The sequence below is a fragment of the Gadus macrocephalus genome, chromosome 9 (genome assembly GCF_031168955.1).
Source record: "Gadus macrocephalus chromosome 9, ASM3116895v1".
NCBI classification, from domain to species: Eukaryota; Metazoa; Chordata; class Actinopteri; order Gadiformes; family Gadidae; genus Gadus; species Gadus macrocephalus.
The window spans coordinates 6,822,147-6,840,608 of record NC_082390.1 but is presented as its reverse complement, the minus strand read 5'-3'; the positions used below and the strand labels follow the sequence as shown (position 1 = coordinate 6,840,608).

General features: G+C 50.4%; 1 protein-coding gene across 1 annotated transcript in view; it reads right to left on the bottom strand.

The window, feature by feature from the left end:
* Positions 1 to 268: 268 nt before the first annotated feature.
* LOC132464217 (pleckstrin homology domain-containing family A member 5-like) overlaps positions 269 to 18,462 on the bottom strand; it is a 68,029-nt gene continuing 49,835 nt past the window's right edge. Inside the window, 16 exon segments of the mRNA XM_060060491.1 lie at positions 269 to 1,082; positions 2,128 to 2,270; positions 3,179 to 3,312; positions 4,810 to 4,966; positions 6,274 to 6,488; positions 7,587 to 7,702; positions 8,011 to 8,137; positions 9,307 to 9,444; positions 10,786 to 10,887; positions 11,375 to 11,524; positions 12,099 to 12,179; positions 12,279 to 12,341; positions 14,588 to 14,668; positions 15,398 to 15,451; positions 16,719 to 16,838; positions 17,439 to 17,528. Coding sequence (XP_059916474.1) covers positions 1,048 to 1,082; positions 2,128 to 2,270; positions 3,179 to 3,312; positions 4,810 to 4,966; positions 6,274 to 6,488; positions 7,587 to 7,702; positions 8,011 to 8,137; positions 9,307 to 9,444; positions 10,786 to 10,887; positions 11,375 to 11,524; positions 12,099 to 12,179; positions 12,279 to 12,341; positions 14,588 to 14,668; positions 15,398 to 15,451; positions 16,719 to 16,838; positions 17,439 to 17,528 — 1,806 coding nt within the window. The 3' untranslated portion in view covers positions 269 to 1,047.

The window sequence follows — 18,462 nt, the reverse complement described above, 5'->3', positions numbered from 1 at the left end:
GAACCAAACTTTTAAAAAAATCCTTCTGTTTGTTTAAATATATCTCTACGCAACAGAAAAATAACATAGCATAGCACTTCTTAAGCCAAAACATTCACATGTGTGCCGGCAATAGACTGCGGGGAGTAATCAATATACAAATAAATAAAAACCGCGAAATAAGCTGAAAACAAAAACACAGCAAGGTGTCACCTCTTTGAAAGAAGGATTAATAGCCTCAAATAAAACAAAGGTTTTCCCTTCTAAAAACCGGTTCAATGTGTGATCATTTGGTTTTACTTACCTTGTGGGAAACTAAAAAGCAGGCTCTTTTTTTTTTCTTTTTTTTTAAAGCAAGCACTCAACTAAAATAAAAGCATGTAAAACATCTGTAAAAACAGGTTATGTAAAAACATTTGGCTTGGTCTGTTCCAATTTTAAATAAAGTTACGGTGTAACCATGGTACTGTAGGTTTATACAGGGTCCGTATGCTCACACCATGGTGTCACACACACACACACACACACACACACACACACACACACACACACACACACACACACACACACACACACACACACACACACACACACACACACACACACACACACACACACTCTCTCTCTCTCTCTCTCTCTCTCAACTAATAAACAATAAAAAAGGAAAAATTGGCAAGCCTATAAATAAAAAGACAAAGAACCACCACAAAAACTGTGTCTATTGGCCTTGTGTTGCTCGCCACCACCAGGTGGGATAAGTGTTCATTTGGGAAAGGTTTCTGCTGAGGACCGCAGCAGTATCACAGAGGGAGTGGTGTGTGTGTGTGTGTGTGTGGGGGGGTGGGGGGGGGCACAGCTAGGCCAGGTCACAGTGAGCCATTGGGGGGAGCTGGGCGGTATGGCCCCGACCCAATGGTGTTGGATGATTGTGTAAGCGTCCGCCCAGGTGATGTGCTGTCAAAGAAGGTGGGGAGGAGAGTGTGTGTGTGTGGGGGGGGGGGGGGGGGGGGGGGGGAAGAGACCTTCATGGCCAGGCGGTCGTGTTCATAGGCCGGCCATGTCTGATCTTCAAGTGGAAGTCTTCACAGAGGCCAGAGCCTGGGCTGCAGACAGAGAGATAAACAGTCAGAGCCAGTGACAGACAGCGAGGCAGAGCAAGAGACAGAGAGACCGACAGAGAAACAGACAACGACAGAGAGAGAGTAACAGAGAGCAAGGGAGAGACAGAGTGTGAGACAGAGAGAGAGACAGACAGACAGAGACAGAGTGAGAAAAAGAGTGAGAGAGAGAGTGAGGGTCAGAGACATAGATGGAGACAGAGGGGGATAGAGCGATCAGGAGAGAAGGAGAGAGTGTGAAGTCCTATAAGTCCACAGGATCATCGTAGGTTTTCCATCTCAGTGGTCCAAACCATTAGAAAATAGACTACACAGAAATTTGAACAATAACTATGTTTCACCCATTACTGCTAGGGTATAATTATGGTTGGGGGGAATGGAACATTATGTGCCCATAAAACAAAATTATTATCATCAACGTCGTTTTAATTATGTCCCCATATCTTTCCTAACTAACTTCCAGGTTGCCCTACTCCCAACAGATTTAACCAAAGGGAGGACGGCATCTCAGCTTAAAACATGCTGCATTACTTTGAACGGGGCACTCTTCCTCCCACACAACAACAACAACATTGAAACACGGTAGATACAGAAACAAAACAAAACAACAAAAGACAAAACTCTTACTGGGGACACTAGACACACATGAAATGAGTCCCGTCTGGGAGCGGAGTGTTAGGTGACAGTGGTGGATGGACTGGGGTGGATGACGACAGGCTTTTCACTGCAACGGAGACCGGCACGTTAAATATGCACACACTCACTCGCTCACATTTACCAACCGCACAGACTACGCATTCCATTTGGAGATAAGCAAATTAGTAAAGTAAATGGAACACCGGAAAAGGCAAATGCAATTAGGCAACGTAATTGAATACACAAAAACATGAGACTTGCACAAAACCGATGATGAACCTGCTGCAGCTGAATACAGCGAGCTCAGTGAGTGAGACCCAGACCCACAGAGACCGCCAGGGATTACACCTTGGCTTGGTCCGTGTTTATCGTCCATACGCAAAAGGAGGTGTACCTGCAACCAGCTTGCTGCGTTTGGAGGCCTCTGCAGCCAGCTCGTAGGAGATGTTGATCATCTTCTCCTTCTCCTGCACCTCTGCCTCCACCTCAGCCTCCTGCTCCGGACTCACCGGCATGTTGGGTGGAGCGTTCTGCATGCTATGAACACACAGGCACACATGTGAAAAGTTGTTTTCACATGACAGACAGAGTTGCAGAAGTCAAAGCATAAGGATACGGGTCGGAAAAGCTTTGACATGTGTAACCCAGGAGTGATCTCTGATCCAGGAGTCCTGCTGTCGATACAGAACCTCCGGGGCACACAGAGCCTGGGTTGCAAACCAAAGACTGAATATTTAATAAGCTTGTTTCGACAGTGGCAAGTCTGCACCTGTCGATGCGCAACGTCAGCCGACACTTTTCCGAAGAATGACAGATGTTTTAGCCGTGTCTCCCAACTGAGAAATGTGCATTAATGCCGGGCGAGTTTGTGTTTGCGCTGTCAGCCAATTAGACGCTTCAGATCTCCGCCTCCAGTAACATCGCCGACACAAACACAAACAGAAAGGAAGAGAAGAGGAACGCTCCAATCGCCTGGATTAGAGCGAGTCGGCTTTGATTGCTGCCGTTTGGTGACGCTACCCCGGGACCGAAAAAAACAACAACATGTTTTTTCCTTCAATTCTCGGTTCAAATAGAAAACAGCATCTGACATTTAGAGGGAAATGTCACCGTGGCAAAGAGGGACAAACGCTAACTTCACAGCACATCAGTGGCTCTGCTCTGCATGAAGGGGTGCAGACAGGCGGCACAGATGGTCCAGGAAGCATTCTCTGGTCCCGTTGTCCCGCTCCAACTCCAGTGGGCTAATCTGTCGCTCCCCCACCCCGCGCCCTTTACCGCTCAGGGAGCTCATGTCACCTTCGGGCGAACTGTCAGTGTAAAGAACAACCTCTCCCACCGCCTGGCGAGATCCTTGTCGACGGACTAATGGGCATGCGGGGCGGCGGACTGGAGGACGGTGATAGCCCGACCGGCAGCGGCGGCGGCGGTGGTGCTGTGTATACCTGTTCCTGGCTATCAGGGCTTTGATGCGGTCCACCTTCCTCTGCTTGTCAGCCTCCTGCTCCGGGCTCGGGGCGTCCTCCGGGTCTGACTCCACGTAGCGCTCCGGGATCACCACCTTGTCAGGCACCGACAGCTGGGAGCGGTGGACGAGGGTGACAACACAGAGAGAGAGACAGAGAGGGAGACAGGGAAACACGAGAAACAGGGAGGGAGACAGGAACAGAGACAGAGAGACAGAGAGAGAGAGAGAGAGAGAGAGAGAGACGGAGGGAGACAGAGACAGAGACAGAGAGAGAGAGAGAGACAGGGAGACAGAGACAGGAGACAGAGAGACAGGTAGACAGAGACAGGGAGGAGAGAGACGGGAGAGAGACAGGGAGGGAGACAGAGACAGGGAGACAGAGAGAGAGATACAGCGAGGGAGACAGGGAGATAGAGAGACAGAGAGACAGGGAGAGAGATAGGGAGACAGAGAGACAGAGAAACAGGGAGGGAGACAGGGAAACAGAGACAGAGACAGAGAAACAGGGAGGGAGACAGGGAAACAGAGACAGAGAGAGAGAGAGAGAGAGAGAGAGAGAGAGAGACGGAGGGAGACAGACAGAGAGAGAGAGAGAGACAGGGAGACAGAGAAACAGGGAGAGAGAGACAGGGAGACAGAGACAGGAGACAGAGAGACAGGTAGACAGAGACAGGGAGAGAGAGACGGGAGAGAGAGACAGGGAGGGAGACAGAGACAGGGAGACAGAGAGAGAGATACAGCGAGGGAGACAGGGAGATAGAGAGACAGAGAGACAGGGAGGGAGACAGGGAGATAGAGAGACAGAGAGACAGGGAGAGAGATAGGGAGACAGAGAGACAGAGAGAAAAAATATATTAAACAATATATTAAAGAAATGAGAAAGAGAGTGAGAGAGACAGAGCGTGAATGTTAAAGCCGAAAGGGGCACACAGATGCATAGATAATCTTCTTGACTTGTGAGGAATTTCAATAAGGCGTGGCAGACGCAGCATTAATTCATATCCCCCCTGTCTCTCGCTGGACCTTTTTTGGGTCTGGCATTCTCTCCTGATCTGAGGATCGCCGCTAGTGACTAGGCCGGTGATAATGCAAAAAGCTTTTTGGCCTAATTATTTTGGTTTTACATAAGTCAGCAACTGGTGACATCACTCGTGGGAGGGGTTTGAAGGCTAATGATGACTAATCCTCCCTCACAGCTGTTGGTAGAAGAGGGGCATTTTAATGCTATCCAGGTGAAGGTGTTTCCATTAGAGATCCACGTCATCTCTAATATTTCTCTTTAATGGGGTCTGCAGGTCCATTCACTTCACCATGGGAGAACGCACCCACCTCCGCACACACAAACCAACCTCCACCCCCCCCCCCCCCAAAAACACAAACACTCACACCTCCACTTCCCCCATACACAAACAGACACACACACACACGCACACATACACACACACACACCTCTACTCCCCCCACCCCCACACACCGACTCACCTCAAGTCACCCCTACCTCCACTCAAACCCAGCCCCACCCACCTCAACTCACCCGCACCTCCACTAACCCCCCCTCCACCCACCCCCATCTCCACCTCAACACACACACACAGCCACACACACTACCTCTCGGTCCATGTTGAAGTGCTGCGAGGCCTCCTTCAGGCGGGCGATCTCCTGGGCGGGCGTCTCCTGGTCCCGGACCACGTCCTGCATCCTCAGAGAGTTCTCCAGCTCCAGGATGTCGTTGCCCATCACGTCCTCCCTGCGCCGGCTCTGGAGCCGAGGGGCACACGGGGACGGGGAGGTGAGGGGGACACTTGGTATGGAGACAGGGTCGCGGCCGAGTGTTGGACAAACAACAACTTTTTTAAAAAGATCTCATGTCGAGATGGATGGATGCTTTGGTTGATTCCGAAGGAAATTCAAAAACCAATCCAAATTCCAGTAAGCACAGGACACACAGGACACACACACACACACACACACACACACAAAGAGGTCAACAAAAACTAAGTGATTGGTAGTAGCTGAAACAAGTAAAGAAAAAAGGAAAATAATGTTTTAAAAAGTGTGTCACTGCCTTAGCCTGCAGCCAGTTCTACTCCTGATCTATCCCAAGTGCAGATCAGGAGTTTGGATACCTGAAATGAATGCAACACGCCGAGAACCAGTCTCCTCCCATGATACAAAGCCTTGGATAGCCATCTTGTGAATTATTAAGACTTTTTAAGAATTTAATTCCCTTGAGAATAAGTGTGAGTATCAGCATATTGCTGCTACATACGGCTTTGCTAGCACAATAATAAATGAGGGGAACCAATTCACAGCTGCGCGAGCTGACTAGGCAACGGTAAAATGTGAGAAAGACCTCTCAATGCGAGAAAACGTGGGTCTGTGTGTGTGTACTTTGAAGCCTGCTCCTGCCATCCTCACCATGCGTTTATTCAGCAGACATGCATGTGATTAAGTAGCAGTTAGGGGAGAGGCATCTCCTCTCCACAACCTTTTAATTCGGCGAGCGCTGCTAGGATAATCAAAGCGGCAGACAGTGATGGCTCCCTCCTCAACCGACACAAATGACACGCTTCGGTCCTCAATGGCCAACGCTAGCGTCGCCTCGATGTTCGTCAATCATTTTGTGGTGATCCCCGTTGAGAACAGAAAACGGTGTGTTGCCTTGACGCAGCGTTGCTAGCGGACGCGGGGGTAACCGGGCGGATTTGCAGAGAGTCGAACCAATAACCTTCGGGTTGGGAGTGGAGCAACCTTGCAGCTGCTCCACTATCCGGTACCCCTGTACCGTAAGGGGACCCTAATTAGCCATTAATTAACGTTACTTAATGGAGTAATAAGCATGATAATATAGTTAGCATAGTGGTTAAACTAGGGTTTGTGGGTTATAATCATTTATACATTATTGTAAAAGAATGGATAAATGATTAACCTGAACACCGTGAATAAACATAACATAATTACATCCTAACTATGCCATTAGTTAACTGTAGATTAACTGTTTGTTAATGCTTATATCTGCAGTGACTAATGTAAAGTGTAACTCGCCCCTAACGTGGGGGGGTCCCCTCTACCTGAGTGCTGCGGGGCGGGGTCTCCCTGGTGAAGGAGGGGCTGCGGCTGGGCGTGTTCTCCTGGCCCCCGCCCAGCACGCTGCGCCCCCCCTTCTTCTTCTCCCGGAGCGCCCCCTGCTGGTGGCGCCGGATCCGCTCCAGCTGCTCCTCCACGCTCATCCTGGGACGGGCGCTCTCCGACCCGCCCAGCTGGTCCGCGGCGCTGCGGGGACGGTCCTGGACACACACACACACACACACACACACACACACACACACACACACATACACAGGACGGACAGACACACAAAAAACCCATGTTTAGTTTTAATTCCGGCATGAACACATTCCTGCTTTCCTGACAGAAGCCCTGCGTTGGTCGATAGCTGACCGCCTTGCACTGGGGCATTGGGGACAGAGGGGAGAAAGAGTTGGTGCTCTGACAGGGATGCAGACCGCCGGAAGGGCCTGGCAGATGCAGCACACTGACAAAGCCAGCCACCAGCAACACTAGGGCTATCTGGGCTGTTCAGGATTCTGGGGCAGGGACGAGGTCCGCTGGCACGCGACACGCGCTCCCCATCACAGGCCGACGAGGACCGAGTTCAGCTTGAATAGAATGCGTGGTTCAACTTTTGCCAGGGGGCGGAGGATGAGGTTCAAGCATTCAGCCGTGCTTTGAAAGAAAATCTTTCTCTGATACAAGCAGGCAGATGCACACAGACACACACAGGCAAACACACACACACAAGCACACACACAGCCAGATGCACACAGACAAACACAGGCAAACACACACACACACACACAGGCAGATGCACACAGGCAGATGCAAATACACACACACACACACACACACACACACACACACACACACACACACACACACACACACACACACACACACACACACACACACACACACACACACACACACACACACACACTCTCCACTGCGGTGGTTCTAATAACACGGTTAGTAAATTAAAGTGGTGACTCTGTGGAAACTGAATGTAAATCAGGCCTGGCGTTTATGTGACTCCAGCCCACTAGGAGAATGTGAGTCAGGGCTTCATCCCCCTCCCCCTCCCCACGTGATATGTTTCCATAAAAAAAAGACAGACAAACAAATCCGACTTTGAAGAACAAGCTGTTATCCGTGACGGCCCATTACATCCCTAAGACGTGATGCATGAAGGGCACAATAATACGGTATCATGCTCGTTGGATTTGTTTATCAACTAAAATCCTCATCTCAAAGCTATTTTCCTGATATGATCACAGGGTTTCTGGTCCCGGTGAGCACCAGGCGATTCGGACCGGTTCTCTACTCACGTTTCTGGATTCGGGCCTCCTGCTCTTCCTCAGGGTGACATAGGACCCTATGGAGGAGGAGTCCATCATCGGAGACTTGGTTCTCGGGGGTACGATGCCCACTGGGTAGCAGACCCCTGGAGCAACGCAGAAGAACGATGGTTCACGACACATTGTGGCTGCTTCGTCAAAGAAACCACAGAGGGGTTGCACACACTTCATACGACACTAGAAACTCCTATAACAACACACATTTGATGCGACGGCATCAATGAATCTTCCAAATAAAAGGGGCTGAATGAATTATACCAATGAAGTCAGAATAAGATGCTGAAAGACCTTGCTAGCTCAAGGTCTGCACCAAAAGATATTCCCCGACAAGGCTCTCCACAGTCCATTGTCTGGTGTAGCAAGACGCGCTAAAAAGTACGAGGAGAGCTGGTACCTCTGCTGGCGGAGGACTCCCTCTCCCCCAGGTGGTCTCCTCCCGACCGGTCCTCTCCGTTGCTCTCGTCCACCTCGGCCACCGTGGTGAGCTCCGGCTCACTCTTGTACAGCCGGTAGTCTGGTCCCTGGACCAGGGGGGGGGGGGTAGACAAGGCAGACATTCACAGGACAGTCAAGAGATCCACCCACGGCTCGATGGCTGATGATTCACGACCGGGCCTTCAGGCTCCAGAGTGAGTCATCGGTATTGTGGGGAATGACACCATCGCATTGTGGCGGAGTCTAAACAGAACGGCCGAGTTATTGTGATTGAATGGTGATGAGAGAGAACATCACACGTTTTAGGCTCAGCATCGAGGGGGGGGGGGGGGGGGGTGGTTGTGAGAAGAGCCGTGTTTCCGTGTCTTTGGTGGAACAGTAAAGTTAAACACAAAGCGGAAACATCAGGGTGCTTTGTCGTGGATTCTTCATCACAGAGGGAACACAAGACGAGATGCTACAGCAACCCCAGATAACAACATAAACGCTGGATGGAAAACAAATCAAAACAGGACTACAGAAAATGAAGAAAAACAGGAGGCGCAATCACAAAACAAAACCAAAAACGATGTGCAGCTAAAAAGATAAATCAAAAGAACTTAAATCCACAGAAGATAAATGTGCGTTTCACGCATCGCATCGGCAGGCTGCAGACGGCAGATAACTTGATGGGTTTGACACAAAAAATAACAAACATGAATAAAAATATACAGATAACAAAGAAAAACGAGAAAACGGTGGTGAAAGGCAGGCCAGCTGGGGGGGGGGGGGGGCTACGGTGGAATGGTGGGACAGCCACGGCGGGAACATAACAGCCTTACGCTGTGCGCTCCGTTCCGGGCGCCGTTCTTGCGTTCCTCCGGCCTGTGGAGGGTGGAGGGGCGGACCCCGACGTGGGGGGGCGGGGGAGGCACGGAGGGAGGGTTGGACTCGTAGGACTGGGGTAGGGGCGGCCGCGGGGGGACCGGCTCCTCCCCCGGCCGCGGCTCCTGCTCCTGGTGGTCCTGCTTCTGTGGATCACATGAGGCACCACAGCTCCGTGACGGGGGGGCCGCCCGGGGTGACCCCAGCCCCACCGCGGGGCTGACTGAACACGCTGGACATGAGCACCAGCGCCCCCACTGGCAGCTGATGACACACGGCCACGCGGCCACGGCCGCCGTCGGCGCAACGAGAGCAAAAAAAAGGCTAAGGAAAAAAAAATCTCGGACACCCGACCCCGGTCCGGTCAGGTGCGCGGCGGGGGGCGCCTCACCTCGTTCATGGGCACGGAGCCGTAGCAGCCATCGGGGCCGGGCCTCTGGGGCCGGTGTTTACTGAGGGCCTCCATCACGTCCTGGATCCGCCACAGCTCCTTCTGGATGTTGACGTGCTGCTGACTGGGAGGCTCCGTCTGGAGGAGGGGGAAAAAGAGAAGAGAGAGAGAGAGAGAGAGAGAGAGAGAGAGAGAGAGAGAGAGAGAGAGAGAGAGAGAGAGAGAGAGAGAGAGAGAGAGAGAGAGAGAGAGAGAGAGAGAGAGAGAGAGAGAGAGAGAGAGAGAGGAGAGAGAGAGAGAGAGAGAGAGAGAGAGAGAGAGAGACACACACGACGTCAGTGTTTATGTACCTGAGTGAGAAGGATAGTCTCATGGTTCAGATTATTTGGTTTCTGGCTTCTAGCCAGTAGCTGAAGGCTACTGGGTTCGATTCCCAATATCCGCAACCCAGCCAGCAGGTGTCCTTGAGCAATGCCCTAAGCCCCCCATCGGCTCCTCCGTGACATGAATTCACTGCAGGTTGCTCTTGGAAAAAGTAACAGCAAACAGTGCAAAACAGTGAATTAATTTGAGCTCTGGGGTGAACTTAGGTGAGAACCGTGGTGCAGGGGACGGGGGGAATAAGGGGCGGAGCAGCAGGCTGGTAGTGGGAGGAGTGGGGGAAACCGATGGGCCTGGTGAGGTGTGCAGTCACGCTGGAACACTCGGGCAGTGGTTCACTGAGAGCAGGGAGGGGCCGCGAGGCGAGAGGAGGAGAGTGCTCTGGGGTGCACTCAGGATTGATCAAGAGAGAGGGAGGGATTATGGCCAGTTAATTATCCACAGCATCCTCATGACAGGTGTGTGCGTGCGCGTATGTGTGTGTGTGTAAAGAAGGCCACCTAAAGCTGCATTGAGCCAAGACCCCCGCCCCCACCACCGGAACTCTAACTCAGCCTCTGACTCATACTCCAGCAGGAATAGTGAGTGTCTTCCCCTCCTCGCTCCCCCCCCCCTGATGAAAGACGAGATAAAACACAGATCTAATTGAGGCACGCCCGCTCATCGCTGCAGTCATCAATCAGCCGGCAAGCCGCCTTGATCTCTGGTCCCTGCAGAACAGGCGGTGCTCAGAACCCCTACCATACCTCCAGAAAAGTTTAGGCTTTTTCGGAGGCAATTACTGGGTGCAGTGGAGGTTGTCCTCCGTTATCAGGTGCCTGTAGGTTGTCTGTTCCTCTCTCCTCCGTTTCATTCACAGAGATGGATGTGATAAAGAAGGGCTTTACAAGTAAACATTTAATTCCAGGCTCTCGCCTTCCGCTCTCAAGCACCCCTTCCCTCTTTCCCTCGCTCCTACATACGCTCAGAGATGTTGTCAGGGACTATTGTGTTGCGTTCTCTTGTTTGAGTCACCTAAATAATGGGAGGCATGAACTTTTGGAACTTTTGAGACTACCAGAGTGTTTGTGATGTGCGCGTACGGTCTGTGGCCCCTACCTGCGGGCTCCCCAGGGCCTCAAGCTGCTCCAGGAGGTTGGTCCGGGCGGCGTTCACATCTCCCTCCAGCCTGTCGTAGTCCCTCCACGACCGCTCCATCTCCTAGCGCCGCCACACACACACAATAAAGCAGCTTCCTGTGTGTGTGTGTGTGTGTGTGTGTGTGTGTGTGTGTGTGTGTGTGTGTGTGTGTGTGTGTGTGTGTGTGTGTGTGTGTGTGTGTGTGTGTGTGTGTGTGTGTGTGTGTGTGTGTGTGTGTGTGTGTGTGTGTGTTCGCTCCTGGCCATTTCCGCTCCTTCAAAGCTTTCATCATTTATAATTTCTTCATCATCCTAATCCAATAATAAGCCTCTGTAAATATCATCAACATGTGATCACTGTCTATGCACAGCTCTCCGACTAGCGCATTGTGTATGAAGGTCGCTTCATAAATAAGCCTGACATGCAATCCATTAACTCCTACGGTATCTCGCCCTTCGTCGGTTTGTGCCTCGCAGAGAGCGTTAAATATTCCAATGGTATTCGGCGGTGCTACAGAGAGAGTGCGGGCCCTGCCCGGCCCTGTGTGTGAGTGCATCGGCCGCTGTACCGCAGAGACTCTGGTGAGCTCCCTGCAGGTGCTGAGCAAGCCACTCTGCAGCAGATCCCTCTGCTGGATCACGCTCTGCATGGCGGCGGGGTTACCGGAGCCCAGCTCGATCTCCTGACTGGCTGACAGCAGCGCCGTCTCCAGGGTGTGCTGCGGAACACAGCGGGGACAAGGGGAGAGGACGCGGTGCACGGGGAGACATGAGTTCACGCTCTCTTCCAGACACGCACTCGAGTAAACAGCAGCTCATGAATGCTAATGTGTCGATGGAATTTCCCCCGGGGGTCGTGACAAACTTCCGATGCGGAAAGTAAAAACAGTATCATCAATTTGAAAGTCCTGGGGTTTTACGCTCGGTCACACACGAGCTCATGTCAATGTTTGAGGAAACGCGTCTCTGTTACAGATCCTATCGGCAACATATTCTAAATTTCTATCCAACTTCAGTGTAACACCCGCGGTCAAGTCGATACAGAATAGAGCTTGTACATCGCAACATCACATGGCTTAGACCGCTTCCATTTTGAGAGCATAGGAGCAATGGAACGTTTTCATTAGCATAGGTTTCGGTATATTTACGTTGACTAAGGATTTTTCATGACTACAACTCTCAAAATGGCCGGGTATCTCCAACTGGGCCTCCCATGATGCATTGTGACGACAAGCCCTATAAACACCAGCGTGTGGAGTAATGGCTGGATGAAAAAGGTGGACCCCCACTTACCTTCTCGCGGTGCAGCTGCTGTACTTTGCTCCCCTGGGCCCTCACCACCTTGTCCTGCTCACACAGGCGGCTCAGCTTGGTCTGTAAAGCACAAGAAGAACCCGCAAAGAGAGTCACCTCCCAAGACTTCAGGATGACATGATGAGCGCACGAGCGTGGAACTAATGGGCTGGCACTTACATCAACGTCAGCCTCTTCCTGCCTGCTCATGTAGGGGTGAGCCCTGTAGTCGTCTGGACTCAGCTGGAAGAGAACGTGAGGGGTTAGTCAGAGCTGTGGAGAAACCCGCACCGCCAACATGGACACAGACTGGAGATCTAATGCAGTGTCGCGCCAGAGGCTTCATCTCTCTGCGTCGCCGTGAAGAGGAGCAGGAGGGGGAAATGGGGGGGGGGTTCTTTGGTTTGGAGGTCATTTTTCACAGTTAGTCAAACTTTGTTACTAACGCAACACTTTCTACTCTGCAGCCAGTCTAAACATAGCCATTCCAGTGACTTGTGTTTCAACGTTAACACTGCTTTTGTCTCCATCAGGGGAAGGCTCGAAATAACTCTGTTCCAAGTGCTGATGCAGGGGGCAACGCATGTGTTTGGGGGCTGAATAGTCGTGCTCAGTAGTTAGTCTGTCTTGCAGGCACGTACACGGCATGTCTGGCGTGGTGACTGTGGCTACATCGTTTGGTTGTGTCGTCTAGCAGAACTCCTTATTATTGAGAAGCTAGTAATACTGAGGCTCCATTCTGACCGTATTATAAATTCACCCTGAGTTGCACGACTGCATTGGATTCCATCGTTTCAAAAACAGGCTTTCATGTCTTAATAGTTTCATTTCAAAGGCAACAACACACAATAGCGACAACCTGGGCTGAGGTAAACATACTGATGACAACTTAAAATTGCTAAACATACTAATCACATCTTCTAATTGCTAAACTCAACCACAAAACACAATTACAGCAGGGGAAACCTGTACAGGAAAATGTGTTGCATATTCAAACACGAGGATCATGCAGGCCCTGCCATAGCCCAGGGTGCTCCGGTATGGGGGTGGGGCCGACAGTGGGTGGGGTGGGGTGGACAGGAGCCAGACTCCACTGGTGAGGGACGCCTTGTCCTCAGCACTTTTACACCCCCAGAGGCGGTCGCAAAAGTGGCATATACAGATATGCGAGATGTAACAGAGATAGAGTCTTACACGCACACACACACACACACACACACACACACACACACACGCGCGCACACACACACACGCGCGCGCGCACACACACACCGATCCCTCTCTATCCCTTCCATCAGCCATCAGGAGGACAAGGAAAGGGAGAGCAGAATGTAGACGGGCAAGTTTTAAACAAAGTCGATGTTTAAATACAGCTTCCTGTGTCCGCGACGTAAGCCTCCTGACACAACGCACCGTCTAACTACAGATCAGCTCAAGGTCTGTTTGTTTGTTACCAAACAGTGTGTACATAGCGCGTCATTATGCCTGAATTTACTGGCCTAGAAAAGCAAATAAAGTGTCACGTATTTCCTTGGTATTATGGGATGGTGTTATTACAGGGTTATTGCAGAATGGTTAGTTCTAGAGGATGGTTTTAAGGATAAATAGCAGAGCTGAAACTTTGTTGAAACCACAAGTGGAACTGCTGTGGTACAATTAAACCGTTTAAACTTTTACTTTTTACTTTTAAATTATGTTAAGATCAATTGTGTGCCTTTGGATAATGTGAACTGTGAGACACTACTATGTTCTCCTTCAAGCATCGGTGGATATAAAATCCCAATCCTCTACTGCATAAAAACAAAAACAAAACTAAGGCTTTGTTACACTTGCCGTCTCAACAGTCCTTTTGTGGATCCGTCAGAACGGCTCGCATTGAAACGCCTGTCGTAACCAAGCCATTAATTTAAGTTCGGAACTAATGCTGCATTCTTTGCTCTGTTTCCAAAATAGTGTAGCCTTCACACGTGCTACTAATTTAGACACCAATTAGCCAGTTAAGACTTCAAAACTAGCGCACTAGCGCGTTACATAACACAGCAGGAATTTTACTGCAGGATAAACTACACCTTGCCCAGACACATAAAACACAACCACGAGGAGAAGGGATCCGACGACTCGTGGGAGCCATACACACACACACCACACTGTTGTTTACAAGCCATGCCCTACAACGGTAAACAACCTCTCACGTGGAATCAGGGCAATGGATGGTGCAGCGAAACAAGCAACACACAGGGGCTGGTCTTATGATGCCATGAAGACTTCCACAGCGGTGAGGAGTGTGTGTGTGTGTGTGTGTGTGTGTGTGTGTGTGTGTGTGTGTGTGTGTGTGTGTGTGTGTGTGTGTGTGTGTGTGTGTGGGGGGGGGGGGGGGGGGGGGGGATAGCATTGCATTGACAAGACCAGAGAACGAAACAAAAACATCAACAACGGCAGCAGCGACTGGAGACAGGGAGACGAGGAACAAAGCCTTGGCCGGCCCTTACTTGGTGGTAAAGTTGAGGCCTTGCGGCTGAGTTCTCAATCAAACTGTGTGTCATGGCGATTAAAGGCTCATTGTCCTTCATCTAGTTCAGTGTGGAGAGGAGCAATACGGAAATGTGTCAGTCCATATGACAAGGCTTCACGTCAGACCCAACACTTGACTCCTCGTGCACTGGCTCTTTTAAAAAGGAGATCACAGCGCATTTGATGCCAGGTACTCGGGGTAGAAAAAAGCACCAACTATTCCAAAAGGAGTCATCATAAATAGGACGAGGGAAGACACAGAACATCAATACAGTTAATGAATAAGCGGCTTTGGAATACTGCCTGAAGGATTAATAGTAGAGCAGCCAAAGCGAGCACTGTGGCTTCATTGTGCTTCATAAATATTTTAAGACCGATCACTTGATAACAGGAAATGTATATTGGTCAATATCAAAAACATACTCAAAAAGACAAAGCAAATAAACAGAGGACCAAACTTGTTCTAAATAAGACATTACTGATCTCCTTGAGATATCAACCTGAGGCGTCAATAACGGATAGATGAAAAAAATTGAGTTGTCTGGATAATTTGTAATAAAAGCAGCACAGGATCAGTAAAATCTCCTTGACACAACAGCAGCATGTCAAATTGCATAGGGATAAGCCAACCCACTGTTAAGGTTCTAGCTCAAAATTCCAAACAATACACCATAACCCTCATAACCATGGAGTAGGCCAAAAGAAGAGCTTCGGAGCGAACAGCCTTGACATCCAAAAGGTCAAAGACCACGAGCCATGCCTTAAACCATGCCATGCGGTTACCCCACCTGGTTGTCCAAATACATGAGGTTCCTTTGGAGGTGATGCGAGAGAATGTCGTTCTAACGTCAGCCGCAGGAAGAGAGGACCAAGAGAAGAGAGTAAGAAAGACAGAGAAATAGAGACAGCACAAGTGTATACGCCGCGCTGACATACATACAAACACACCAAGAGAAGGGAGAAGTATAGCAGGCAGGAGAGGGAGGCCGACAAGTCGGCTTTGAACTCTGTATGAAAGGATGTTGATGGAGATGGAGAAGTGAACATACACATTAAGGAACACTTGCATATCCAAACTGCCCAAAGCCGTGTTCCTTAAACTCATGACTTTAACTGGGACTTTTTGTGTTAAATTTCATGGAAACCAAATTACAATAATTTGACAATGCTAATCTAGGTCAATTTTAAACATTTACTCAGAGTAAATGATAGAGGGACCTGTATTATATGGTATGAGGAATGACTGATGAGCAGAGAAAAGCAAAAAGCATAAACTTAAATAACGAATGTGTTTAAATGGCAGCAATTGAGGTTTCATCATTTTAAGGTCTTAACCACAGATTCCTCAAATATCCTGGCACCACTCCTCTCCAAGCCTGCTTGACCTACATTAGTGACGGTCAACGTCTAAGGACAGACTTGAAAAGCAGTACAAAAATCCTGCATTACCATGCAAGTGTGCCAGTAGAGCTAAGCTTTCTTGGCTGGTTCCTCTAAGATCACCAACGGCTCAAGGTTGGTGTTCTTATTTCTCCACTAGCAGCTGTCAGGACTCTGGATAGACAGGCTTTCTCCCTCGGCTGGCTTAAATGTTGACTTGACTTCAAATCAAACCCCCAACGATAATAGTTTAGAGACACGTTAGAACATAGAACCCAAAGCTCAAACATGACCTTATTTTTTTTATAGTGTCTCAAATGTGCTCTCTTGGTCTAAACATTTATTCTGGAAAAGCCTAATTCAGGCATTGAGAGTTAAATACTAATCAGAGTGTGAATAGCACAAATCACTCAAACTGAAATAACATAACCCTCAAGAGTGCTAGTTTGGCCAGAGAAGACTTTGATTGACAGTTCTTCTTGCATACTCTCCTCTTCAGGAGGGAGGGGTGTGTGGGTTGCCGTTCTATCTGCAGCGGAGCATCACTGCTGCATGACTGCAGAGGAAACTGTTGTGCCAAGAAAAAAGAAAAAGACAGACCTCTAAAAGAGGTCCGTGGACCGAGATGGATGATGCACGCCGGTGACAATCGAACAGACGCTCGCACACACAGACACAGACACAGACGCCCACACACGAGCCAGCAGAGGCGCCCGCTGGGGGCCTGACCTTTGGGGTGTCACCGTCAATGTTTAGTTGCATAAGCTGCGCTACAGTGTGCTCCCGGATGCTGTTAAGCTCCGCTTGCTGCCGTCGCAGCTTTATCAGCAGCAGAGTCAGCTCCTCCGGCTGCAGGGTTGGGGGAAGGGTGGGGGAGAGGAGTAGGGAAGGAGGGAGGGCAGGGGGAGTAGGGAAGGACGGAGGGGGGGGGAGAGGAGTAGGGTTGGGTTGTGGTGCAGCAGGCATCCAGGATACCGGGCCACGTCGACGGATACAGGAGAACGAAGCAGCGAAGGAGAGAAGGCGAGAGGAGCAGGAAAGGGTGTTTAGTAGCACACCTTCGACAGTATAGGGGGGGGGGGGGGGTCTCAACGGATCAGACAGGGAAATGATTATCCAGGAAAGTCATTCGGTTCAATGCAATCCCAGAGGAGCATGCACAGTGCGGACGTCCTCTGGAGACCCAAATAGAGCCGGACACAGAGACTCCAGACATGTTGTGCCCTTCTTACGGGTCGCTGGGCGGAAACTGACCTAGAAGTCAACAGTGAGAACACTCAAGGTCCCATGCACGAGTTTAAATGAGCCCAGCTGGAGTGGACGCACCCTACCCAAGTCTCTGTCATCTTACAAGTAAAAGGGAGAGAAACGGGCGACCCGGACGACATTGGAGGGCAGAGTAAGGAGTAAAGGAGAGGGATGTGGGGGAGAGAGGGGTTAGGGACTGACCGTTTTGCCTTGTAGCGACTGGGCAGTGATAATCTGAACCGGCAGTCCTGAAGGCATGGATCTCCTGTCAGGGTGGAGTGTGTAGGCGTACTGTTGTGCAATAGAGGAAAAAAGGAGACATTTTAAAAAGGGACAGGCACAACACAAAAACAGCTCTGTGACAATGATCAATTCATTCTTTTGGAGGAAAAAGAATAAGCTATTCGTGAGTGAAATGCTGTGAGAATATCTTTTCTGGTTGACTGAGTTTTCAGACCGCTCCCGACTTATCTCTGACCAAAGGGAGACAGGGAGTGGCTTTTTGGGTTGTTTATTCAAATACTTAGTCCTGCCTTCTTCTACTCTTTCCCACTCTCATCCCAACTCTCATGTCTTAAACACAGTCTCTCTAACGCCCCCCTCAGACCAGTGAAGCCCCTCTCACGACCCCCTCAGACCAGTGAAGCCCCTCTAACGCCCCCCTCAGACCAGTGAAGCCCCTCTAACGCCCCCCTAAGACCAGTGAAGCCCCTCTCACGCCCCCCTCAGACCAGTGAAGCCCCTCTCACGCCCCCCTCAGACCAGTGAAGCCCCTCTCACGACCCCCTCAGACCAGTGAACCCTCTCTCTAACGACCCCCTCAGACCAGTGAACCCTCTCTCTAACGACTCCCTCAGACCAGTGAAGCCCCTCTAACGACCCCCTCAGACCAGTAAACCCTCTCTAACGACCCCCTCAGACCAGTAAACCCTCTCTCTAACGACCCCCTCAGACCAGTGAACCCTCTCTCTAACGACCCCCTCAGACCAGTGAACCCTCTCTCTAACGACCCCCTCAGACCAGTGAACCCTCTCTCTAACGACTCCCTCAGACCAGTGAACCCTCTCTCTCACGCCCCCCTCAGACCAGTGAACCCTCTCTCTAACGACCCCCTCAGACCAGTGAACCCTCTCTAACGACGCCCCTTAGACCAGTGAACCCTCTCTCTAACGACCCCCTCAGACCAGTGAACCCTCTCTCTAACGACCCCCTCAGACCAGTGAAC